The 26345-nt window shown below is 45.4% G+C and overlaps 2 protein-coding genes across 2 annotated transcripts in view; both read left to right on the top strand.

The window, feature by feature from the left end:
• Nucleotides 1-3911: 3911 nt before the first annotated feature.
• On the top strand, nt 3912-20346 carry LOC137901766 (ral GTPase-activating protein subunit beta-like). The gene is made up of 33 exons (XM_068745812.1): nt 3912-3976; nt 4319-4539; nt 5885-6087; nt 6654-6820; nt 6917-7103; nt 7293-7424; nt 7827-8005; nt 8296-8364; nt 8830-8981; nt 9111-9342; nt 9897-9932; nt 10668-10869; nt 11516-11683; nt 11838-11952; nt 12127-12274; nt 12411-12475; nt 12570-12714; nt 13832-13962; nt 14571-14753; nt 14929-15077; nt 15992-16179; nt 16264-16367; nt 16479-16634; nt 16744-16809; nt 17087-17296; nt 17385-17543; nt 17725-17893; nt 17966-18088; nt 18184-18320; nt 18403-18511; nt 18671-18749; nt 19389-19537; nt 19730-20346. Exons 2-33 carry the CDS (start codon nt 4363-4365, stop codon nt 19921-19923), a joined length of 4683 nt encoding a protein of 1560 aa, XP_068601913.1. The 5' UTR covers nt 3912-3976; nt 4319-4362; the 3' UTR covers nt 19924-20346.
• A 2901-nt stretch (nt 20347-23247) lies between these two features.
• prex1 (phosphatidylinositol-3,4,5-trisphosphate-dependent Rac exchange factor 1) overlaps nt 23248-26345 on the top strand; it is a 62110-nt gene continuing 59012 nt past the window's right edge. Inside the window, exon 1 of the mRNA XM_068744359.1 lies at nt 23248-23391. Coding sequence (XP_068600460.1) covers nt 23248-23391 — 144 coding nt within the window. The remainder of the gene's footprint in view (nt 23392-26345) is intronic.

Here is a 26345-nt window from a genome sequence, read left to right as displayed (position 1 = left end):
TTGTTGTACTTTTTCTTCAACCAATTGTTGGTCTGGCCCTGCGGGTCGATCATCAGGGGCCTAGTGGAAATGAAACAAGTCTCAAGTCCTCCAAATGATCCAACCAGACTTGGCTATGACGGAAGACGTTTTTCAGCTGTGCAGACTCACCATCTACATGAATTACTGCCGATGATGCGGTTGTCTACGGAGAAAGCGTCGCTGTGGAAATCTTTAATGTTCCAGGGCCTGATCTCAATAGGATCTCCCAGGGTACGACTGAGAGAGAAGCCATCTGATATCAGAATATTCTTAGACTAGAGATGCCAAAGAAAAGGGGTGAGTAAATATGTCTGGATGAAATGTGGACAGAAAAGAACAAGATGCAAGAGGAATCACCTGGCAAATTTGGGTCCATGCTTTGAAGCAGTCTTGTCTGAAGGCGGCGGTGAAGGCCCCCAGGTAGGCGATGACGCCGGCGGAAATGAGACCGTGTAGGTGTGTGTGTGGGTGTGTAGGTGTGTGTGTGTGTGTACATGTGTAGGTGTGGGTGTGTACGTGTGTAGGTGTGTGTGTGTGTACGGGTGTATGTGTGTGTGTAGGTGTGTGTGTGTACGTGTGTGTGGGTGTGTAGGTGTAGGTGTGTGTGTGTGTACGTGTGTGTGTAGGTGTGTGTGTGTGGAATATGTCTCCTGCAGATCCTCTTCACTTTTGGACCAGCTAAAAACAAGAGCTCCAGTCAGTAACATTTCATACGGCTCATCCTGACCTCGTCTTCTCTCCGGCCAGACCTTTGATTATTTTCTTGGCTCTGGCCAACTTGATCTCACACCCATGCATCTCTGCTTCTCCTTTGATTTCAACGCCGTTTCTGTCTGGAGGTCAGCGAGATGATCCTCAACGTCATGGAATGCCGCTTTCTTCTCAGTCAGCTGGGCCTTGGTTTCAGCCACAGCTTCCTGAGATTCTTTGATCATCTTTTTTATGTTGAGCCAGTTCCTAAAAGCAAAGAGATTGGTGGTAATTGTAGAAGCGTACCTCCAGCACCAGACGGGAGAAGATCATCTCTGCAAAGAGAAATGCTGCACCTTCTGCTTCATGTGATATTTCACCATCGCCTTGACCCATAAACAGAGGTCGGATGCAGCAGAGGAGGCCCGAGCCACAACACGTGGTTCAAAGTCGTCTTTGCCAATGTTCTCTGCCATCAGCTTCCTGAAGTAAAACAAAGAGCAGTGCTACTTGCAGCAAAGCCCGACCACGACTCCTGGATAATGGCGTCATCCGCTCTATAAAATTTTATAATCTGTTTAAAAATGCCCTATTGTTACATTTTCAAAATGCCTGTAATTGCTTTTAACTCAGTAGTCGAGTGTCTACAGGGAAAAGAATATCTATTCTTCACTGCAATACTTTGCTGCAGGATGCATGGAGAGAAATACGGAGCAGACCCATGGAGGACAGAAATATGAGATCTGGTCAAACCTTTTTTCCTGGCTTTTGCGGGTCACTTTTCATCTCTGGCTCTTTCTGCTCTTTCTCTTTGTTGTGCAGGCTTTGGTGGTCCAGCGGGCCTGCAGACCTGCTAGCAACACAAGATAGAAGCTGTTGAATGGACCATAGGAAGACAGTTACAAACACGAGTTGACGAGCGCAGCCAATCTATCACAGTAGATTGGTTTATTTACATTTTAACTGAATGCAGTGTTCCAGTGCGACCATGAAGATTCCATCTGTAGGTTTTATTACATACAGATTGTTGTACTTTTTCTTCAACCAATTGTCGGTCTGGCCCTGCGGGTCGATCATCAGGGGCCTAGTGGAAATGAAACAAGTCTCAAGTCCTCCAAATGATCCAACCAGACTTGGCTATGACGGAAGACGTTTTTCAGCTGTGCAGACTCACCATCTACATGAATTATTGCTGATGATGCGGTTGTCTACGGAGAAAGCGTCGCCGTGGAAATCGTCAATGTTCCAGGGGCTGATCTCAATAGGATCTCCCAGGGTACGACTGAGAGAGAAGCCATCTGATATCAGAATATTCTTAAGACTAGAGATGCCAAAGAAAAGGGGTTCTTTGACTTCTGTCTCTAAATTGTTCTTCTGGCGTCTTTTTGAGTCCAGATTAAATTCAACACAGAGTCGGTTTCCTCTCACCTGATTTGAGACGAGGACGGATGCACATTTAAACAAGGAGATCTTTCTTGATTCTACCATGAAATATATGCTTTTCTTCTGTTGAATGGACCATAGGAAGACAGTTACAGTGGATGTCTGTGTGTGTGCGTGTGTGTTGTTTAGTGTTGGTGTGTGTGTGCGTGAGTGTGTTGGTCGTCCTCAACAGCATGGCAAAGTTGGATGCCGAGGGTTGACGAGCCGTCAACTTGTCGTCTTCTGCGTTGCAAAAGCAATAGCCCCTTACGCCTAGGATAGGCGCTCGGGCCTAAAAACATCACATCCTGCAGACCTTTTATTGAGGCTGAGACTCAGTGGAAAGAAACGTCTCACCAGTTGATGCGCCGGTATCACTGCTAAACCAAAGCGAGGGTGCCGGTTCCGCATGGCCCGCCTGTAGGCTGCTTCGCTCTCGTAGCCACTGTGATCATGGAGGAAACAAAGCGTCACGCAGGAGGAACTCTGCATGTCACCGTTTGAGCCGTCCGTATTCGGATGGGATCGTAGGAACCACAGGTTGCCCAACGTGGACCAACGTTTCCCAGATTCCGATTCCTAAGGAGCAGCTTCAAAAGTTGTTTTGTTCATGAAATGATTTTCATACAATGAACATTTAATGGAGAATTTTATTGCATGGTGAATTTTGTAGTGCATGGGTGTCAAACTCTGGCCCGCGGGCCAAATTTGGCCCGCAGTGTAATTATATTTGGCCCGCGAGGCAATATAAAATTAATATTAGAGCTGGCCCGCAGGTACAGAACAGCACATTCACCGCTAATACTACAATAATGCCATTTATTTGACATTATTTATTTACACTGTTGTTTTATATATATTGTGGTAACTTTATTTTTCGTTTGATGTGGCCTTATACATTGTTTACCTATTTATTGTACATTTTAATGTGCAAAAAACAAATTTTTGCGGCGTGCACGGGTGGGGTGGGGGCCCCAGGGATTTCTTGCTTGCTAGCAACACATATTTTGTATAATATAACACATGGAATTACAGCAATAAACAAATCTAAATTCAGTTTTGTTTGTTTTCGTGATAAATTCATATTTGAGCAGTCATGTGACATGGGACATTGCGATGCGTGCCGTGACGTTACTGAACTCAAGTCAGTTAAAAAAAATGTTTGCCCCCCCTGTCCTGTCACAAATGTGAAACTCCGCCCAGGATGCCAGGTATCTGGCTTGGGTACATCAGATTAGATCAGTGTGTTGCAAACTGAGCAGTAATTAACGGTTTCTTTATGCACTTTTTCTTGCTACTCCAAGGCTTGAATGGTTGGTTCATTCATTGTTATTTTATTTTCACATAGCCTGTGGAAAGGTTTATTTTCATATTTACCTCAGAAGGCTGCAAATAAAAATAAAACATACAATTTCTATTTAAAATGCACTTTTTTAATTTGAAATTCGATTTTGCATGTCTTCATGATTAAAATACAAAAGCGTTGCTTGTTCCATACTCAATGTTAAAGCAAAACTTGTTTGGGTCCATATTAAAGGTTCATTTATTCAACGTTGGCCCGTGGCTTTGATTAATTTTAAAATGCTGGCCCACTGTGTATTTTTGTTTGACACCCCTGTTGGTGACACCAGCGGCACCTGAAGGAGGCATCGGATCTGATACAGTTCCCCTCCAACACAGTAGGGGGTGCTACTCTACGAATTCTGTTTCCCCGTTAGCCCGTAAAGCGGCAATAGATCTTGACATTGCAAAGATGGAGGCTGTTATGGTCTAGAACAGGAAACGGAACGCACATACTGAGAGTTTTCGTGCACTGTTATGACAACCTTTCCATTTGGTGCGGGTAAATGAAAAACACTTGGTCGCCAAGTCAGCGAGCGAATGTTAGCATCTTATGCAAAGTTAGGCTGCTAGCAAAAAATGACAGACATCTTAGCTAACATCAGCGAACGGGAGCTAACACTAGCTAAGGCAGCTAGCTTCGTCGGTTCAACTACAACGTAGTTTAAGGTAGCCGACTTGGTGGCGCAGTCATTTATCTTATCCAGGGATGCAGTCCTGTTACACAGCAGCGAATATAAGATAATATCATTAGCAGGATTAATAAGATAATTGGTGATATTAACCGAGTTGTCTCGTCACAATTTTCCCAACTTGTCCTGTTGACTTGTTTTTGTCTGTGCAGGTGGCGGTAGGAGGTGTGAGTAGAGTGTCGTAGAACGCAGCAGCATGTACTCCGAGTGGCGCTCGCTGCAGTTGGTGTTGCAGAGTGACCAGGGCCACATCAGTGTCCTGCACACCTACCCCACCAGTGTGGGCACGGAGGTGGCAAATGCCGTGGTCAAGCCTCTGGGAACAGCTGTAAGCCCTGTCGCCACGGAGAACATCCTGAAGACGGACAAGGAGGTCAGAAAGTTCCACTTTCTGCTTTGTTTGCTGTATGCAATGTCAAACGTGTTTTAAATGCTTTCGATGTCTAGAAAACTAACAGCTCCGTCTCTCAAGCTCTGGAAAGGGGCAGTCTATTAATCCTTTTTCTAGATAGGCTGTTAGACAACTTGGAGACAAAGTGCAGCGCGGTGTGTAATGAGGTTCTACGCGCTGTGGAACAGGACTTCCTCAAGGACCTCTTTATTTATATGTGGCTTTGTTTATCATTCCCTTCATCTTTAATCCCAGTTTCCCAATTCTGGTGATTTAATTCATTACATATTGATTGAGGTCACTGTGAGGTTGATTATAGTATATGTGCAGACCATAATTCACCAGCTGGAGGAGCATTGAACGAAGCACACACACACACACACACTTGAATATCACAGTTTGTGGGATTATGCATACGTTTATCTTCTCTTGTATTGTGTGGATTATTCATGAAATACATCGTAAATGGGAGGTATATCCGTAGAGACTTAAAGATGTCATATTATACCCTTTTTCTACAAGTTAACACAGTTCCCAGACACCTTTCTGAAATATCTGTGCCAGTCTTTGGTCAAAATAGCAAAGCGATGCTGCAGGACAGCGTCCGTAATTTCTGTATCAAACAGCTCTGTCAGAAAAGCCTCTGAAAACCAAATGAACTATGTTCATTGCGTGCATGCAATGAATGTACATGCATGGGCACGCACATCTTGTGCACGTGCCCCCTCTATGACATCACAGGGGGAGAGACTTCTGCCAGACGCGTTTCTATACTTGATTACAGAACTACAAAGGATTCACTTGATGGTTTATTTTGCGGTTTTGGGTTGGTAGTGACCCAAAACCACCAAAATAGTGTCGAAACATGGGAAAAGAGAGTTTTTCATAATATATCTCCTTTAAAATGTTTACTAATATGAATCACAAATGGTAAAACGTTCACATTTATTTTACCATTGTTTTGAGGCAACCTCAATTTTTCATTGCTTAATTATAACATATACTCTCACAAGATATTTACTGCTTTCTTTATAAAGAAATACTATTAATATTATGCAGAATTGAGTTCAGCCTTTTGGCCCGCCCATCCAGAATATTTTCTGTTTCTCAGAAAACACTGCACTAACCCTAACCCTGAATTCTAACTCGCGTTATGGCTTAGTTGTAAACATAAATCAACAATATTGTGTCGTAAAGTATGAAACTTTTGGAAATATGCTGTTCCTGCTGTCGTGTTGATGGGAGCCATGACAGGAATTCACTGAACGACAAGCCACAATTTAAAAGCGTTCCCGTTCAGATTTAACGATGATGATTTGCTTTCTAGGTCAAGTGGACCATGGAGGTGTTGTGTTACGGCCTCACCCTCCCTCTGGAGGGGGACACTGTCAAGCTGTGTGTGGACGTGTACACAGACTGGATGATGGCGCTGGTGTCGCCCCGGGACTCGATGCCACTGCCTGTGACCAAGGAGCCCAACATGTACATCCAGACGATACTCAAACATCTCTACAACGTCTTTGTACCGAGGTTTGTCGGACACGATCTCAGAGGAGCTCCGCCTCCCTTTAGCCATGGTTTCCATACTGAAATGTACTGCGTCTATGATGGCCGCTTCATGCAGCCGCCTCAGCGGGGGTTATGTGATCGCCAGCGTTTGTCCGTCCGTTAGCAAGATAACTCAAAACGCTCTAGATGGCTCTTGATGAAATCTTCAGGAAATATTGGGAATGTTACCGGGAACAGACTCTAACATTTTGGTGATGATCCAGAAGGATGAGGGCCTCTATCTCACCACTGAATTTAATCTGGATTGGATCCAGAATGACGTCAGGAAAACAAATTACATTTTAACATTGAAAACTCCATTTACAGATTCAAAAATCAGTAAAAAATATACATCAAGTCCGATTTACTTTTACTTTTCGTGGTTGGTCTATAAAGACACCAAGAACAATTTAGACATTTTTGATGATGATTCAAATCACCATGTGGACGGTGCAAATCCAATTAGGATTAGAATGAGCTGCTTGGCGGAGGTCTGCGCTCTCTGAGTGCTTAAAAAAAAGCACTTTTTAAACTCTCTCTCCCTTCAGGCCAGAACAGCACAGTCTGAACCACATCAGGCTTTGCCACCAAGTTCTGACCGCTGTCCAGAAATTGGCAAGAGAGTCTATTTCCATGGTCAGAGAAACATGGGAGGTGCTGCTGCTCTTCCTGCTTCGCATCAATGACACATTACTTGCCCCACCCACTGTTGGAGGTATATCATCTTGCCCTAACCTGTTTCACCGTATTTACCGAGTTATTAATGATGCTTAGCAACAACAGCCATTGATGCATATCTTTCCTGTTTCAGTTGGGGTGGCGGAGAAACTGGCTGACAAGCTGATGGCGGTGCTGTTTGAGGTGTGGCTACTGGCATGCGCCCGCTGCTTTCCCACGCCACCGTACTGGAAGACGGCGAGGGAGATGCTGGGCAACTGGAGACACCACCCCCCCGTGGTTGAGCAGTGGAGCAGGGTGGCATGTGCCCTGACCTCCAGGTCAGACAGGCGTCCACATCCTGCACTGCTTTGTTTCGTGTACTGTTGGGTGTCACATGACTTGTGATGTATCCCTGTTTGAGTTTGATCCAAACCGCAGTAATTGCTGAAGTGGAACATGGATAATAGTCGGACTAATGTTTGCCTCCTTTTCCGAGTTTGATTTGAACATACCTGTCTCAAATCCAGGCTTTTGCGCTCGACCCACGGACCATCCTTCCCACTTTTCAAGGTTCCTGATGAAGATGCCAACCTGATTCCTTTGGAAATGGACAATGACTGTGTGGCGCAGACGTGGTACCGGTTTCTACACATGCTGAGGTGCATTAACCCTCAGTTGTCTGGTTCAAACCTGAAAAAGAGCTGTTGTTAGAGAAGTTGTGGCACAGGGTGGAACTACGCAACTACCTCATATCGGCCTCTTATCATCAAACATTTCCACATTCTTTGTACAACACTGTAGAAATATCTAACACTAATTTGGTCGCTTGTTCTTTTTCATAAAATGTTGTCCTTTTTTTAAAAAATGTCTTGCATTCATCATTTCCTTCGTCTTTCTTTCTCAAACTGCTCCCTCATGTCGGTTAAAGTCCTTCTTTTTTCTTTTTTTTTACGGTGTGTTTCACTGACAAAATGAAAGTTCGGAACCGATGCTGTCCAAACATGTCAGCGTTTTATTTAGTCCTTGAATTTGGTTTGCTGTGTCGCCCATTTTTTCTGCAGTAACCCGGTGGATCTGAGCAACCCCACCATCGTGAGCACCACTCCCAAGTTCCAGGAGCAGTTTCTCAACACCAGCGGCATCCCTCATGAAGTGGTGCTGCATCCATGTTTGAAGCAGCTCCCCCAGATCTTTTTCAGGGCCATGAGGGGCGTCAGCTGCCTTGTGGATGCCTTCTTAGGTAAAGAGCAATGCCGAGGTGAAGTGGAAATGAAAAGTCCCGCAGCATTTAACAGGGAGTGACTTATTTAAAGAGCCAGCCTAACAAGAATTAAATTGAGTAGTAAGAGCTCATTTGTATTTTAAAAAATGTAACAGAGAGCCACACGCACACACGAGTCCAACCATGAATGATTTCTCACAGTTTTTCTCCTTTCAGGTGTTATTCAGACACTAGTCGTAAAAAAGGAATGAGTCAAATCAACATTTGAATAGAAACTTGTCGGTGTGTATTTTCTCTTTACACTGTAGGTGTCTCTGTTGAAAAGAAAGACGTTGGCGAGAAGGTGTTCTCTTTTTGTCCGGTGCTGCGTTACCCTGGTACAGACAACAGCGGACGTGTCAAATGCTGAGTCAGGCTGTGATGGCGTCTGTTTTTTGGTGCTGATGATATTAGCTGGGATTAGTCTTGCTATCACAAAATGATATGGCCCAAATATTCAAGGGGTGTGTTGGTGTCACAGGAAGCCAATCAAGACGGATGGGCATAAATTGTTGCTGATTTGGTTGTGTTTTCTTGCATGTCGGCGTCGTGAAATTCGCCAGTGAGCAACTGACAGACTTTGACTTCTTTGTTTTCTTTCTCGAAAGACAGAAGAAATGACTGAGCCGCCTTCAAATGATTCGCGTTTTCCACAATCAGTTAATGTTTTGTCTTCTGGAAATGTAACGGGATGAATATTTTATTTTATATATATATATTTTTGTCTGCTTTTACTAATCAGAAATATGTTTTAGAGGGAAGAACACTCAAGTCTCAGCTTACCCCGCCTTCCCGTCTTGCAGGTATATCCCGCCCCAGAGCGGACAGTGCCCCGCCCACCCCAGTCAACAGGCTGAGCATGTCCCCGCCCCCTTCGATCGCCAACACCACTCCCCCTCACAGCCGCAAGCAACGGCACACAGTCGTGACCAAAACCACGAGCAAGAGCTCAACTGTAAGTTCAAGCATTATATTGAAGCGGAAACGCTGGCCGTTCATTTTAGGAGATGATTTCCGTGTTTATCTACAGACTGAAAGGATATAGTTCAACCAATGTCTCCTCCTCTTCCTCCCTGCCCTGCAGAGCAGTGGTAGTCAAACTTCCAAAGCGTCCCAGCAGCAGCAGCAGCAGCCTTCGTCCTCCCCGACCCTTCTGTCCAGCCCCAACCAGAGCAGCTGGGAGTCGCGGCTCCTGCCGGCTCCGGCGAGGCCGAAGGTCAACAGCATCCTCGACCTGTTTGGCCAGTGGCTCTTTGACGCCGCTCTGGTTCACTGTAAGCTCCACAGTGGGCTCAGCCGGGACTCCAGCATGACCGGTAGGGAGCGAAGCCACGCCTTGCAGTGATTTAGTTTTATGCATGAGCAGGTGTGTGTTCTGTCGCTGTAAAGTTATGTTAGAGTGTGTGTGTTTTTTTTTTATATCATGTTTGATTTTTACTGTGTATCGTTGGGAGATCACTTTTTCTCACCATTTTATCTGAGTGTCTTGATGCCTCTCTCTTGATGTGTGTGGAGGGCTTGGTTAGAAGTGGCCTAAAATGAGATTTTAACCCATTAACATCCACAGACTATTTCATTCTTTAGTTATTTTATTGCTAAAATCGTCATTTAGAGGAATCAATGAGATTTCTCTGTCGGAAAACGATCTGGCGCGTCACTGACTCGCTCTTTGTTTTTCTCTTTTTGGTTGACTGTGCTGCTCGTGTCTGCCTTGTCTTGATTAATGTTGGAGGTGTAATGGTCAAAGGTCATGTATTGAGGAGAACAGCAAAGACCTCAAGCAAAACAAGTCATGCCTGATATTAATTGAACCCAGAATATTGGCTCTGCTTTGATTTTGTCTCTCTCCACTATTTCTGTTATCTTGCAGCCTCATTTATCCAAATTCTCCTTTCTTATAAATCTTGTAAGTAGGAACAGAAGCCTTTCTTTCCCTCTCTTGATTTGAAGTTTCTTGACGAATCTTCCTGCTTTTTATTGAGTTCCACATGATCATCGCCATCGTGTTCTGTTCCCACTGCTTGCCATTCATACGTAAACATTCACCAGGGTTGTCTCGGCATTTCTCCTAAGGTGATGGAATCGGTTTCACCGACTGATCATTTGTCTCAACGCTACCTTACATTTTTTAAGTTTGCATTTTCTCTTCCTTTGGGTCACACTAACACATTTTGTTCATTTTCAGATCCTCTTAAAGTTCAAAAGTTGATGTTTTTATTCCTGCACTATCCTTTTCTGCCATCAGTCAGTTTTGCTTTGTGTCGGTTGGTGCCTCAATGCATGAAGTGAATGATCTGTAGCTTGAGTCATGGCCATAGTGAGGGAGCTGACACAGGGATTTTGTTTTGCAGTCTTGCAGCTCGAAACATGTTATTAGCATCTTGCTACACGCGGTCATGCTTTGTGCCAGCGATTAGTACAACTTCTCTGTCAAACTCTTTGTGTCAGTGTTCCCATTTGAATGCCTTTAAGTGGTGTGTGTGTTTGCAGCCATTGAACTCTTTGTTGTTGTAATAGTTTGCTTTTAGCTGTTTGAAGGTGTCATTTCTTGCTAGGCTTAGTTTAAATGTGGTGTCCATAAAGATGTCAGTGTCTCCTGCATGAATACTGATTGCTGCGTTACAATTACTCTGTTGCTTAGCAATAGCAACTCAGGTGGGGCTGGAGCTGAGAAGGAAGGGCTCCCAGATGTCCACCGACTCCATGGTGTCCAACCCCATGTTTGATGCCAACGAGTTCCCAGAGAGCTACGAGGCGGGACGAGCCGAGGCCTGTGGGACCGTCTGCCGCATCTTCTGTAGCAAGAAAACCGGAGAAGCTATTCTGCCCGTTTACCTGTCCAGGTAAACGCAGTCGAGCTTCTTGAATCGCGCCGTTTATTCCAGTTCAAATGTTGCTGTTATTACCTGTGCTGGGGTGGGTGGGTGGGTGGGTGGGGGGGTGTTATGCAACCTGTGTTGGTCTCTCTGTCCTGTCCTTTAGCAAGAAGTTACGGACTGATTTTGATAAAGTTTTCAGGAAATGTTTGTAATGTTTCCAGGAACAGATGATTACATTTTAGTGATGATCCGGAGGAGATCCTGGATTCTGGATCACTTTGAAATTTTTGGTAACATTGTTTGTTTATTGACCGATGTTTATGGAATTTGACTCAGTCATGTAGGGTGGGGGTCTCTATCTCACCACTGAATTCCATCTGGATTGGATCCAGAATGAGGTCAGGAAAAAATATTAAATTTTAACATTGAAAATGTAATTTACGGATTCAAAAATCGGTTAAAAACACACATCAACCCAGATTAACTTTTACTATTCATGGTTGGTGGTATAAAGACACCAAGAATCATTGAGAACATTTTGATGATGATCCAGATGTGGGCGGTGTAAATCCAATTAGGAGGGGAATGAGTTCCTTGGAGGAGGTCTGTGCTCCCTGAGTGCTTTTCTAGTTTTAAAACGTTTCAGAATAGAATTACTCTCTTTCTGCAGATTCTACATGGTCCTGATTCAAGGGCTCCAGATCTCTGATTTCATCTGTCGGCCAGTTCTGGCTTCTATCATCCTCAACTCTTCATCTCTCTTCTGCACTGACCTGAAGGGCATTAACGTGGTGGTGCCCTACTTCATTGCTGCTCTGGAAACTATTGTACCAGACAGGTTAGTCCAGCAGTAATAATTACACCATGTGTGATCAATATTAATGACAGGTTTACATTGTGCTAAAAGGCATCTTTTATTTAGCTTTACAACCATAGATCTTTATTGCAAGTGTTTTTGAGGACACAGTGTGAGATACATTTTAATTTCACAGAGAGCTGTCCAAATTCAAGATGTATGTAAACCCTACCGATCTGAGGAGAGCCTCCATCAACATCCTGCTCGCCATGCTTCCCTTGCCACATCATTTTGGCAACATCAAATCCGAGGTAACAGCTTTGAGATTTGACATCGGCTTTCTTTGCAATCTACCAGTTTCGGGCAGCTTTTTTGCTGTTTGCACCTTTTTCTCCAAACTCCTCTGTAAATATATTTTCCACCTTGTAAAGCCAGTTTTAAACGGAGTCCGTCGGCCTGCTTACCATGTCGCGGCTCTACTCCAGGTTATGCTGGAAGGGAAGTTCAACGAGGAAGACGGGTGGCCTCACGACCAGCCTGTGTCTTTCCTGTCGCTGAGGCTACGTCTCGTTAACATCCTCATAGGAGCACTGCAGACTGAGACCGACCCCACCAACACTCAGCTCATCCTGGGTATCGCATTTTACATTCCTGTTTTCTACCTGTGCAGTATTTTTGCTGCCTTAGACTCAGCATTTTCAGACATCTATTACCGGTAGTTTTTATAATATTCCACATTTCCGTTTTTAATACCCCCCCCCCCCCTCAGGTGCAATGCTAAATATTGTTCAGGACTCTGCGCTGTTGGAATCCATTGGAGCACAGACTGAAACAGTAAGGCTCAGATCTCCGCCGTTGCCAGTGTGCCAGTATCCTAGACTATAGCTTGTGTCATGAAGATATCAAGACTGTGTTTTTGTGGTTCAAGGGGAGTATAGAGGGGAGCCACGTGACCATGAGGAGTCAAAGTCACAGCCGTACCAATAGCGGCATTAGTTACACCAGTGGGGGCAGCACTGAGGCTACCAGCCCCGACTCTGAGCGTCCTGTCCAGGCCCTCCTCAAAGACTACGGTAAGAGACGACGCCGGTCTACTTCAGCCAACGCCCTCCTGCCGGCTTTGCTTAGCTGACTTCTCGGAGCTTTATGTCATGTTGTAAGTTCCATCAAAACATTCAGCTCTCTTGCATTAACACATTTGTTCTTTGTAGCTAACGTGGTTAAGGTGATATGCAGAGTTAAAAAGCTCTGGGTGAAATGTCTCTGTAGGTAAAACCAAAAGGTGTTTGCTGTGATGCGAGGTTTCCCGGCTCATCCCACTCACTCTTTTAATTATTTTATGGTTTGGCTTTTTTTGCTCATTGAAGTTTGGAAAAACCAAATTTCTATCCTCCATAAAGATTTCTCTCCGTGCAGAGACTAGCTTGCTCTGCTCTGCCGTTTGATCATTTTTCATGCTTAACTTTTCCCCCAGTGTGTGTCTGACTCCAAACTCTATTCTAATGCATGTTTTCTAGGGGTGTAACGGTACACTCTAATGCAATTTTGTTTTCTAGAGGGGCTCGGTTCGGTTAATTTTCAGTACAAAAAAGGCAGAAAAGAAATTTGGTAAAAGGCAGGAGGCAAAGTCTGGGTGAGGTCGGGCCACATCAGGTATTCCACAAAAAAAGGAATACGGCTTAACTTCTCGCCCATAACAAGCACATATTACTTTTCAAATTTTCTGGAAAAAGTGGCTTCGAGGGGAATTTTTTTTTATACTAGCCTCTTTTCAGCAAGACATTCTTGAGATATTCATTCATTGAATAAAAAAAGTAAAAGTTCATATAAATCTTGCGGGCCGCATTAACCTTAAACTTTCATATTGTCCTGGGGGCTGCGAGTTTGAGTTCCCGGGTCAATGGTGCGTAAACTCTCCCAGGACTTTAGTTTCACACGGAGCGCTTGGATCGCGCTAGCAATAAATTTAATGAGAACTAATGCGTAAAATCGAACGTAGAACCGAAACGGTTAAAAACATCCCGTGAACCGTTTCACCCCTAATGTTTTCAATACTCAGACAAATGTAGTCGCTGGGCCTCCAGGATGTATTTGTTGCTGAGTCTGACATCAGTGAAGTCGTGTTGCCTGAATTCTTCTTTGCTCTATTCTTTTTGCATGTTTGGTATTTCGGGGTGTTATATGGTTTAGCTCTTCCAGATACGGCAGCAGGCCTCCTGGTGCGCAGCATCCACCTGGTCACCCAGAGACTCAACTCCCAGTGGAGGCAAGACATGAGCATTTCACTGGCTGCCCTGGAGCTGCTGGCCGGGCTGGCCAAGGTAAAGGTCCGATGTCACCAACAGTGCATGACAGTTTGCAAATCTTCAATAGCTGGGACTGTTTTATGGGCTCCAGTAAAACCAGTGTCTTTCCCAGAGGCCGCCTCCACCTCCAGGAATCCTATAAGTCAAGACACCATGTTTACCGACCCTTGACAAGTGTCTCTGGCTGTTGCCATAACAACAGATGGCCTGAGCTGGCCATCTGTTGTTATGGCAACATGTTTGTCAGTTCGAACATTAAATATCTTTGCTTTGATTTCAGCAAATGCTAAATAGGATTGGGAAATCATTGCTTTCTGATTTATGCTATGTGCATGATGCATCCATGCTTTTTGGGCCCTAACAGTGTTTCTCTTGCAGTTGGTCTCTCCGATTGGCTGATACTTATATTTCTTTATGTATATTAAAACCGGATGATTTTAATGTTAATTTATTCACATTCTGTTTTTGTTTTTGTTTTTGTGTCCTTGGACACAAAGTGTCTAGTTTGGAATTGTGCTTATTGTTAAAAATTCATGTCATCACCAGAGTGTAGATTGTTCAGCAGTGCCTGAAACAAAGTATTTAATAGGTTTTCATATCTTCTTTGTGCATGTGTTGACCAGGTAAAGGTGGGGGTGGACTCTGCGGACCGTAAGCGTGCTGTTAGCTCGATTTGTGGGTACATTGTGTACCAGTGCAGTCGTCCGGCTCCCCTTCAGTCCCGAGACCTCCACTCCATGATTGTCGCTGCCTTCCAGTTCCTCTGTGTGTGGCTGACGGAGCACCCTGACATGCTGGACGAGAAGGTGCTTTAAATTTCTCCTTTTTTTGTTCTGAGAGGGATAGTGAATTTAAGGTGACCTAAATTTCTACTAAGAACATTATTTCATTCAGAAATATACTTGTGCTAAAATCTATTCTAGGCCTCGGCTTTAAGGGAAAATATTTTGTTTTTAACACTGATACCGATTTTTGGATCAGGATTGCTTGGTGGAAGTTTTGGAGATTGTCGAGCTGGGAATCTCCGGTAGCAAGTCGCGACAGGAACAGGAAGTCCGTCACAAAGGAGAGAAGGAACACAACCCAGCTTCGATGAGGGTGAAGGACGCTGCGGAGGCAACGTTGTCCTGGTCAGTTTCTACAGAAGCATTTTGACTCTTTTCAAACTGCTCTTTTGTTCCTCTTGTTGTTAATCATATAAATCTCTGGATAAAAAAGTGCTGATAAGGCTGAAATCGACATCACATATTTCCCGATTAGCTGTCTGTAAATACAAAGCTTGCTTTAGGCTTTTAATCTGCACATATTGCAGCTGAGCTGTTCATGTCAGCACTCAAATTATTTTGTGATGCATTTGTAGAAAATATTGACCATCACCATTCCTTCAACTTTAAGCCTTAGAATGACATTTAGACGGTAAATAGTGACACTATAATCCCTTCCGTTTCTCTGAAAGCATCGTTACAGATCTCGCGTCTCCAAATTTCATTGTATGCTGGACATATAATGACAATAAAGACTTTCTATTTCCCTTCTATTTCTATTGTTTGCCCCTGTGTTTCTTGTTAATAAATAGCAGTTTTCCCTTTTCAAGCTTGGTTGGGTCAGCAGGCTGTAGCAGCTTGGCTTTGAATTCTCCATGACGGATAGAAAAGAACGTTTGTTAAGGTCACTCGTTGACCTTGAAAATAGCGATGAAATAAACGTTCAGCATGTTCTCACTACTTCTAGCACTGTTATCACTGCTGCATATTTCTTACGCCTCCACCACAGACTTTCAGACTAAAGTGACCTTTCTGAATAACTCCAAGTTTTTTTTCCTTCCTTTTTTTATCAATAAAATATTACTGGCAATGCGTTTTAATGTCACGTTAACATCATTTCTGGCTTCAAAAAGATTTTCTTTTACCTGAGTTTCGACTTTAAGTCTTTGTTGTTGGACTAAAGGGTTCTATTTTCTGCTACTGCGATGACCTAGCCACGCTGTCCCTGACCCATTTTCTGCATATAACACTCTTGCTGCATTTGCTCTGGTGTTCTCCAGCATCATGCAGGTGTTGGGGGCCTTCCCGTCCCCCAGTGGGACCGCCTCCACCTGCAGCCTGCTGAATGAAGACACCCTGATTCGCTATGCCAGGCTGAGCGCCGCCGGAGCCAGCAACTTCCGCTACTTTGTCCTGGACAACTCGGTCATCCTCGCCATGCTGGAGCAACCCCTGGGCAACGAGCAGAGTCGGCAGCTTCACAAACATGAGCAGTTTGAGGGAGTATCATATTTAATTGCTAACTAACTCCTCTTCATCTTCATCCTCACAGACCCCAGTCCGTCAGTGACGGTTCTGATCCGGGGTACGGCTGGCAGACATGCCTGGACCATGCAGCTCTTCCACCAACCCAGGGGAGCTCGAGCCCATCAGAAGGTGAGATGATACTCCTACATGATTTCAGACACGTTTCGCTGCCACCCCACAACTGTTGCGCTGATGACACCGCTCTGTTCCCCTATCTGTCCACCCCGTCTCCTTCCACAGCAGGTGTTTGTTCCCGAAGGCCGCCCAACACCCAACAACGGCGTGGGGATCAAGTACAACGTCAAGCAGAGGCCCTTCCCTGAAGAGGTGGATAAGATTCCTCTTGTCAAAGCTGACGTCAGCATCCCTGACCTGGATGATATCGTCAGCAAAGAGGTGAGACATGCTCTGGACAAAAGAGCTACGTAGTAAACAAACGTAGTAAACAAACGTAGTAAACAACCCACTCGTGTTATTTGTTGTTATTGTTATTATACAAACTCAGGTGTGTTGTATGGGCTGGCAGGATGAGTCAAGAGCTACACATTCATTGATGAGTAATAACCCACACGTGAGTTGCTGGAGAGAAGACACTTCACTTGGGTGTCTGTTTTTGGGGGGAAGGGTTAACTCTTTGAGTGCCATTCACGTGTAAAGACGTTTTTTGAAACCCAAAAACTGTGGCACTCAGCATATAAATGGCTGGCACTCAATGAGTTAATTATGGAAGGGCTTTTGTACTGTGGGAATTCCCTTTTGTGGGTGCATGCGGAGTTGACGGCCATTCATCAGCCCCGGCTTCTTGTAGGGTCGTCTCAGAAAATGCTCCGTGCTCTTCTTTACCTCAGCTGGAAGTTCAGCACGAAAGGCTGCGCAACCTGATGGCCAAGCAGATAGACTATGAGAACGCCTTGGAGCGGCACAGCGAGGAAATCTGGAAGTCCAAACATTTCCCTGACCCACAGACCGACTGCAAGCCCCCTCCACCCTCACAGGAGTTCCAGACTGCACGCCTCTTCCTCTCTCACTTCGGCTTTCTGTCTCTGGAGGCCCTCAAGGTCGGTGGACTGAAGATGTACATGTCCAAAGTTAGCCTGGTCCCGTTTAGAAGTCTTGTATATTTATAGTATTATTTGTTATCGGCAGGAGCCCAACAACAGTCGTCTACCCCCTCATCTGATTGGCTTGGAGTCCTCCTTGCCGGGGTTTTTTGATGACGTCAGCTACCTGGATCTGCTTCCCTGCCGACCGTTTGACACCGTCTTTATTTTCTACGTGAGGGCCGGACAGAAAAGCAGTCCTGAGGTGTTTTTCCCCCTCTATAATTATTGGGAAAATTTGATTTTGAACAGATTCCGGCTGGTTTATATTGAGCTTTAAAATGTGCAGATGTTGGACGACTTGCTTCTTTTTACAGTGTGTGCATGAAAAAAACAACAACAACCCTGAACGACAATGAATGTGCTCTTTTGAATATGGCATTCAGATCCTGAGGAATATGGAGTCATTCTCCAGTGTCCAGCCCCACTTTTTGGAGTTCTTGCTGTCCTTGGGCTGGCCTGTGGATGTGGGACGCCACCCAGGGTGGACGGGACACCTGGACACCAGCTGGTCCCTCAACTCCTGCTCAGAAAGCAGTGATATGCAACAAACAGGTTAGACCGCGAAGCTGATCGCTGCCTTAGACGTTCTGTCGGCGTTGAATTCTTCTGTGTCTCTGTTTGTAGAGGACGCAGCCACTCCTGAAGTCACGGGAGGTTCGCTCTTCAATGGGGAGAAGAAGGTTTTGTACTATGCTGATGCGCTGACAGAAATCGCCTTCGTCGTTCCATCTTTGACGGAAAACTCCGGTCAGTGAATGATTTCAGGGAATGCTGTACATGATGAAACCCCAGAGAAGGATTGTGCACTGAGAGCGTTGCCATGCAACTGTGTGTTTTTCCAGAGGAGTCATCGGTGCACAGCGACTCCACAGTGGAGGCAGACGCCGCCACAGATCTCATGCCTGCCTTACTCAAGCAGCCCAATCTCACTTTGGAGCTGTTTCCTAACCACTCTGAAAACTTGGAGACGGCCAAAAAGGTAGCATCGCCGTGCACCGATTAAGCTTTCCGGTTTGTGTAGCGTTTCCTTAAAGGCACCGGGTGTTGTGGCTTTTCTGCAGCTGAGTCCTTTGGTAAAGATGAAGAGGTCATCGACTGGGAAGTCTTTCCCTCCGCTGGGTCCGGAGACGAAGGTGTTTGTGGTCTGGGTGGAGCGTTTTGATGATATCGGTAGGCACATCCTCTTGTCGGGTTTCTGGCAGGGGGTGTAAATCAATCAGCGTCTTCATTAAGTCCACACAGTCTTTAAGAGTAAAAGGAAGTCTTAAAGAGTGGCTGTAAAGCATTTTTCTTCTGTGCATCGAGCCAATATTGTTTTTGTGTTTTTAGAGAACTTCCCGTTGTCTGAGCTCTTGGCGGAAACCAGCACGGGCTTAGAAGCTAGCATGAGCAACAGCACTTCCTGCAGGTATTTATGGGTTTACTTTGTTGCAAGTCTGAAGACATACGGTTCATGGATTGGCTGGAGTCGGGAACAAAAGCGAAGAAAGAAAAAACAATTCAGCGAATCAGCACAGGCTCAATAGTCGGGGTATCACACAGAATAACAATCCTGCATCGACGCATACTGTGAAAAACAGGAAGTATCAAAGCTGCCTGAGAGAGGAAGTGGAGCAGCGCTGTGACAATGGTTACCAAAACGAAAGGCCACAAAGACAACAAACAAAAACAAACCGAGGCCAGTCTTTGTCAGAATTCATGTGCTGTGTTGAAGCAAATGGACGTGCGTCTTATAAAATGGAGCAACTGTTCATTAATAACAGAACCGGCCGAACGGACGATATTTGGGTTAAATTGGCCTTTCCTCATTTTGAACTTTAACGCTTTAAGGAAACATCGAGTCATTCTCTATACAGGATTGTGCCATTCGTACTTTTGCTCTCCATAAGTGCATCCTGTCCTGTCAAGACAGATGCCGATGCATCATTTAAATGGGTTATTTTCTATAAATAAGGGGCTTTTATTGCACCGCTATGTAATATTTTTCTAAATTAACTTGTTTCTTGCCATTGTTTGGAATCGCCTGCTTGTGTTTCCTCTGCTGCAGGTCGGGGCTACTTGAGAAGGACGTCCCTCTGATTTTCATCCACCCGCTGAAGACGGGACTCTTCAGGATTCGGCTGCATGGAGCCATGGGTAAATTTGGGATGGTGATTCCCCTGGTGGATGGTATGGTGGTTAGCCGCAGAGCGCTAGGTAAGAGATTCTGTATTTACCCGTCCCCTACAGCAAGCTTTAAAGCATCACATACATACTTTTCTTTCTTTTTTTATTATTATAAATACTTTAATTTGAACATAGTTGAAGCTTTTTCACTTTGTCACTTTTACTCAGTTGGTTATTGTGGCCTGATGAGCTCCTGTGTTTTGCGTCCTCCCCCCCCACCAGGGTTTCTCGTGCGCCAAACTGTCATCAACGTGTGCCGACGGAAGCGTCTGGAAAGTGATTTGTACAATCCGCCTCACGTCAGGCGGAAGCAGAAAATAACCGAGATTGTCCAGCGCTACCGCAACAAGCAGCTGGAGCCTGAGTTTTACACGTCTCTCTTCCATGAGGTGGGGGAGGGAAAGCCTCACCTCTAACCCTCCCCCCACCCCCCCTGTCTTGTCCCAACACTGGACACAAGACACACTCATATCCTATACTCACACACCATTTATAACTGTGCGTGCATACACACACAGAATCTTTATATTTATACTGTGCCGTTTTGTTATTTATATAAATACATATATCAACACTGTCCGCCTTTGACTCTGAGAGCAAAGTGTCAAAAAACTACGCCAAGGTGAAAAAAAGAAAATGGCTACATTTCTGTGTCGCCGCCGCCCACTGAAGATCTGAATGGCCGGAGTTCAAGAGTGACTTTCTTTCACCTCTGTTTAACGTTTAGTGGCAAAGAAAAACAAAAACACCGCGAGCTTCTGCTTGTCATTAACTGCAATACAATAGTTACACTGTTGGCCTTTCTGAGCTGCAAGACGTTTGTCCTTTAAACCCCGTGACGGGAATTCATTTCATTTTGGTTCGTTTAATAGAGAGATGTGTCCAAAAATCCTGATCTGCATATCTGTTTATTTGTTTCAGTCAAGCAGGTTTTGTTTTTGTTTTGCACCGGGAGGATGTAAACAGTTTAAACATCATAGAAATGTTTTCTTCATAACGCGTCTCCTGCTTCAGATGGCTGTGAGAGATGAGAGGATTAATTTACGACAGCCCATAATTTCTGAAGTAAAATGTTCTGTTTTCTTATACAGAAATTTGGCCATTGCAGCAACTGACAGCATGCAAACAATGCTTACATAGAATTTTTGTGTTTTGATTTTCAATCTGATCAGAGGGACTTCTGCAGTGTGTGTGTGTGTGTGTGCGCATATCAACCAGTCACAGTGGTTACACGACAGGGAGCCACAGCGACCCCCTAAAAGCTCCATAAATGGCATATTAATTAAGCCAACAAAGGAGGATCTCAAGCTAACACAGTGCTGATGATTAGGGTGCTCTCTGAGCCATGGAACTGGTTTACTCTGCACGGTTAACGTGCGAGTTTACTGACGGAGTCGTTCCATACCTCGTGGAGTTTGCACTGGGTGTTTGCCGGGCTACAGTGAAATGAACACAAAGACGTCGGCGCCTCTGCCTAACCGAACAGAACTACAGCACAGTTTAAAAGGGTGGCGTCATCACATTTATGCTGATTCAAAGACCAAAACTCTAAATGTAGCCCACATTATATACTACTTGCAATTCTGGCTGATTAAAGTTGTAATGTTTTATCATTATTTTTTAAGTCTGGAAACAGAATATTTAACCTGGTCATTTATATTTGAATTGGACGACCTCAATATTCAGGTTTTCCTTTACATATTTTAGTATCTTGTTTTTTCGCCGTTTCACTTTTGTTTACTCACTGTACTTGGTTTTCAGTCAGTCCCTCTCACTGTAACAATGCAAATCTATTTATCACCGAGATGGATCGGGGCCAGCGCCTCTACTCCCTTTTGTTGTATTGGAAAGTCTTAATGCACTGAGCACATTTTTCTTTTTCTTTTTTTTTTCTAATCCCATTGGTTGTCTTTCATGTCTTTTTGTACTTTTTTGTGCATTTTGAAAGAAAAAACTCTTCCTTCAGACGGGTTATCTTGTGAAATATGAATGGAAGACGAGTCATGCAGTTTTTGCGTGACTCACTTTTTATGACGGTGCTTTGTGCACATGCCTTTTTTGGGGGGGGCGGAAGGAAAAGCATATACATTAAATATGCTTCAAAGAAACTGCATACAATCAGTCATAATTGTATTGTGCGTTTACTCCTCTGATGTTTGAGCATATTTAAGGACTTGCTATGTACAGACGCAGAGGATGATCTGTAAATATGTGATGGTGTAAAGGCATTTTGCATTCCTCGTCCGACTGGGAGGAGAGTCGTTCTGTATGTATGCTTTTGTGTGTGGCAGGATCATAATGGGTATTGAATGTAAACATGCATCAATTAAAACTATTAGTGACATTTTAATTTCTTCCACTTCCAACGTGACTTTTTTCTCTCACAGCACGTCAAGGGATAGAAATAGAAGGAAGCTCTACACAGACAGAAGTGTTGTTGTGAGCTGAAGGCGAAACGACGAATCGGTTAAGTCGATCTGTTGCGACAAATGTCACCGCAGGCCGAATGAGACACTTCCGGCAACAACGGATGACGCAGCAGCCGACGGGAGGGGGCGTGTCTCCGCGTCCCGCAGCCGGAAGCTGACATCCTGTAACTGAAAAGTGACGCCTCTCGCATCCGAGTAGAAACTTTCGCCTTTGCTTAACGCGAATCCCTGAACGCACAAGACTGGTTGAAAATATTTTGATTTTCTGTTGACATTTGCTTGCAGACTGTAACTTTTGAATGACTTAAAAATGGGACGAGATAAGTACCGCGGCACAATACGTAGTAAAGCTGATTTAAAAAACACTTTGCATTTAATTGTGCTTGTTAACTGTGTTGCCATGCGTTCTTTAGCGTACGATAAATAAAGACATGCTGGACTCCGTGTTTATTGAGAAACAGAAGAGCACCCCTCTGCTTTCGTCCAGCAGAGGGCGCCTTCCTGTTATACTTACCAGCTGCAAGCCGACGTGACAACTTTCAGGGCTGCGAACTAATTTAATATATTAAAGTTAAATGTTAAGCAATTAAAATGCTGACTGTATGACTCTTTTTTTAAAGCGTTTAAATTGAAGTACTGTTTTTCTCTAATTTGCATCTTACACTTCAATAATATGACATTCGGAGAGAGACTAACGATATTGGCTACCAGTAGATTATTTCTTAACGCGTTGTGTTTTTGCTTTATACCTTTTTTATTTATTCTGTAAATTTAGCATCACGACATTGGATGAAGTTTCGGGAAGGTGTGAAAGTCAAAAGCAAGCTGTATTTATGCGATAGAAATATGGAGCTAAGCTGATTTTGAAGTAAACCTGCGTTTCTTTAGATTTGTTTTAATCCATTAGAAAGTTTCGGTTTTCGGCACCACAATGTAGTTTCGGTGTACTTATATGAGCCCATCCTCACGCACGGTCACGGACGGAAGCTCCAGCGCGTGGCCGTAACTTTGCGCGCAGATGCGTCTGGGTCTGTTTGCTTGTATGCAGGAGCGGAGGTGAGCGGTGTCCTCCTCCTTCTCCTCCTCCTCCTCCTCCTCCTCCCCCGTCGTGTCTCCAGTCTGCAGCACACCGCTCGCTGTTCGCTGCTTTGGCGAAGACTTTATTGCGGTGCGTTGCGTGTCACATCCCGAGAAGAAGCTCTGCGTTTCGGCTTCTTCTAGAAATGGACTAAAAACTACAATCCGGACTGTTGCGCGTGGACATTCAGCTCAAGAGCGTCGTTTCTGGAGAGAGAGCGTTTCATTGCCGTCATGGAAGAGGACGGCGGGCATCTGGAGAACGGAATCCACGCCGCCAAGGACTCGGACCGGCAGCAGCGGCTCAGGCTTTGTGTTTTAACCGAGATCCGGAACACCGAGCGGGATTATGTCCAGACTCTGCTTTTTCTCCAGTCGGTGAGTTTGACATTGTGACTCCGCGTCCCGTTCTCAGATACACAAAAAACTCCAGCCACAAATACCTGTCCGCCGTGCGCGCATTCAGCGTGTGTGTGTGTGTGTGTGTGTGTGTGTGTGTGTGTGGGGGGGGGGGGGCAGTCATGCCAACAATGAGCACCTCCACTTTCGATGGCGTGATGACATCACACTGTGCAACTAAAGTACCACAGGTAGGGGGGGGGGGGGGGGGTGGTGGTGGTGGTAACAGTGAAAGGGAGAGGGCTCGTTTCACGTTGGGTTCATGAGCCCCCCCCCCCTCTCCTCCTGGCGCATCGGCTGCTTGTTGGTGAATGAACGTCCTCATGATTCGACGCGCTGCATTCATCCGCCGACACAGTTCGGGCTGAGATGCTTCCCACCTGCAGGAGGAGGTTCTCTTCCCCCCCCCCCCCCCCTACTCTTGCTTAGTGAAGTCAGGCCGAGCTGTGAAGATCGATCCGCAGCTTCCAAGGTTTGAAAAACAAACACTTGATTGTAATCATTTTCCACTCCAGCAAAAAAAAAAAAGCCTGTTTCTTATTCATCCTTTTCATTTTGAATTCTTCCAGCTCAACATGGTGTTGGTTTCCTCGTTGTCTTGTGCAGTCACATGTCAGGAACTTCCTTTATTCTCTTGAAGTGATTCTGTTCCTCCGCCAGCGGTGCGGGGGGGCTTCTCAGGGAATGTGCCCCACGCCATGACGCGTGCAGCCAATTCCTGGGCCAGTTTCCTATCTGCCAGACCAAGAGGCAACCAAAGCTTATCTTTTGTTGCAAGGCGGCAGACAGAAGATGCCTCGACCCCCCCCCCCAAAAAAAAACCGAGTTCCTGCGTAACGCTAAAGACAAAAGCTCCAATGTAGGAGCTATCCTTCCAGTGTCCTCCACCACGCTGCTCGCCATCAACCCATCCCATGGCACGTTTTGAATTTCCGCCCCTGCGGTGGCGACGTTAATAGTGAAAGAGAGTCTCTCATCACCTGTGAACTCGTAGAGACAGCGCTTTACGCAGCCACAGCTGCAATCTAATGGAGTCCTCTCTCAACAGAGGAGCCCGAGCTGTTGCACACAAACTCCAGTGGTTCATGGTTCTGCTCTTTGCTGAGCGATCGGACGGGCTTGAATGAAACCAAAGCCCACGTGTGGAGGTCACTGTGGCGTTCAGGATCGGCAGCTGAGATTGCAGAGTGAGCGCATTGGGCATGCAAACGAAACCAGACCGGTACCACGACACGCAGCATCAATCCGTCCCATGCAGGCGCTCCACCCGGGTCCAGCCGGGTCCAGCCGGGTCCACTCCCCTTCCCTCAGTGGGAAGCCAGAGCTGTGTCACCTCGCAGCTTGCTGTGGCGCTGATAAGGACAGTCTGGCCGTGGGAGCTCAGAGCTTATGGTTTCAGTAAAGAAAGTTGAAATGCATCTTCAGGGAATTACACACAGTAAGAGACGTTTCCCGGGATAAATAAGGTTAAGCCAGCACACACACACACACACACACACACACAGAGTGCGTGAAAACTGTCCCGTCACATATACATTAAAATTGAGGGCAGATTATTGAATCTGTATGAATCACTGACTGCGATTTGTTTTCAACACTCGTCATCTTATTCCCTGTCTCCACACATCTGGTAGTTTTGAACAGCAGCCGATGGACACACCCCCCCCCCCCCCCAGATTGAAGAAGATGGTTAGTCACCTTTGGGGAGATGTGTGTGTGAGAGAGAGAAAAGAGGGATTATAGGAACAATTTGCTTATCAATGCAGAGCTCATTTAATGAAGATCGTTCCTTTTCGGTTTCACACCGGTTGCGCTAAGTGCTCTCTCGAAGCTTCACTTGGATTGATCATTTCACAACGCTCTAGATTAGAGGGGATTTCCTCCAGGATAGACCTTTGTTAGTTTAATCCAGACATCTGGATCCCCCCCCCCCGTCATGATCCACCCAACTGTGGACCATCGATGACAGAAATATGGTCAGCGGCACCGCGCGGCGTGGATGTGAGGGATTTCCCCCCAAAGCCATGAGAGCGAGAGTTTGCCTTTCTGGAAACTCCTTCTTTGGCCACATCGACCTCTTTCCTTTGGGAATTGTGTCCAGGCAAGACGACGGTGGAACCACGACCAATATAAATGTGTCAACATTTGACATTCCGTCTTGAATCTGAGAAATGGGAGTTGGGTGACCGCCGGGAAGGTCTTGTCCGGGTTGCCGGATGATGGGAAACATCTGGAAATCCTGCCCTCTGTGGCCTTTGTGTCGGGGCCACACTAAAGTGTGTGTGTGGGGATCATTGATATTGTGTTCTGGCACGTGCAATGTGCTTCAGCCCTCTTTCCCTTCACTGCTGATTTGGACTTTTTCATACCTGCAGTTATTGTTTGACGAGATGTGCTGAGCAAACAGGATGACGGGAAGAAGCCGGCCTCGGGCTTCCTCTCCAAGCTTCAGCCAGCTCCTGTATACCTTGTTGCTTTCGCTCTCTGTTCCATCGCTCCACTTGGTGGGAAAGGCCAGAATGACGTTTCTCTGGGCAAGGCAGGCATAAATAGCTCACTTGTCATCTTGGCCACAATGCTGGTGGTTTCAGTTCGCTGCAACCTCAGCTTCCCTGCAGTCGTGCAACGTCAGGCACCGATCGCACGGCAAGAGTGAAGGAAGGAAGGAAGGACCTGGGAGGTCCGAACGGCTGTGAGGGGCTTCTTATTTCTGGAGTTATTCTCTAGTTTATATATTCCGACGCTGGCCTGTAGAAAGAGAGTTGAAAATGTTTGGTTGACAGCAAAACTGTTTTGACTTGGTTTGGTTGGCTCCCAAAGCAGTGCTGTATTCTGTCAACTAGAAAAGCACTCGGAGAGCGCAGGCCTCCACCAAGCAGCTCATTCCCCTCACAACTGGATTCGCACCGTCCACATGGTGATCTGGATCATCA

The sequence above is a fragment of the Brachionichthys hirsutus genome, chromosome 2 (assembly GCF_040956055.1).
Source record: "Brachionichthys hirsutus isolate HB-005 chromosome 2, CSIRO-AGI_Bhir_v1, whole genome shotgun sequence".
Taxonomy (NCBI): domain Eukaryota; kingdom Metazoa; phylum Chordata; class Actinopteri; order Lophiiformes; family Brachionichthyidae; genus Brachionichthys; species Brachionichthys hirsutus.
The sequence above is the reverse complement of the archived record's forward strand: the minus strand, read 5'-3'. Positions and strand labels throughout refer to the sequence as shown.

Bases quoted from the DNA above. Each gene is read 5' to 3' on its own strand.
- LOC137901766 (XM_068745812.1), top strand. From the start codon at position 4,363: ATGTACTCCGAGTGGCGCTCGCTGCAGTTGGTGTTGCAGAGTGACCAG. The intron at 9,933-10,667 runs GTAAGTAGGAAC...TCTGTTGCTTAG, and splicing joins TCTCCTTTCTTATAAATCTT to CAATAGCAACTCAGGTGGGG. The intron at 11,684-11,837 runs GTTAGTCCAGCA...TTAATTTCACAG, and splicing joins GAAACTATTGTACCAGACAG to AGAGCTGTCCAAATTCAAGA.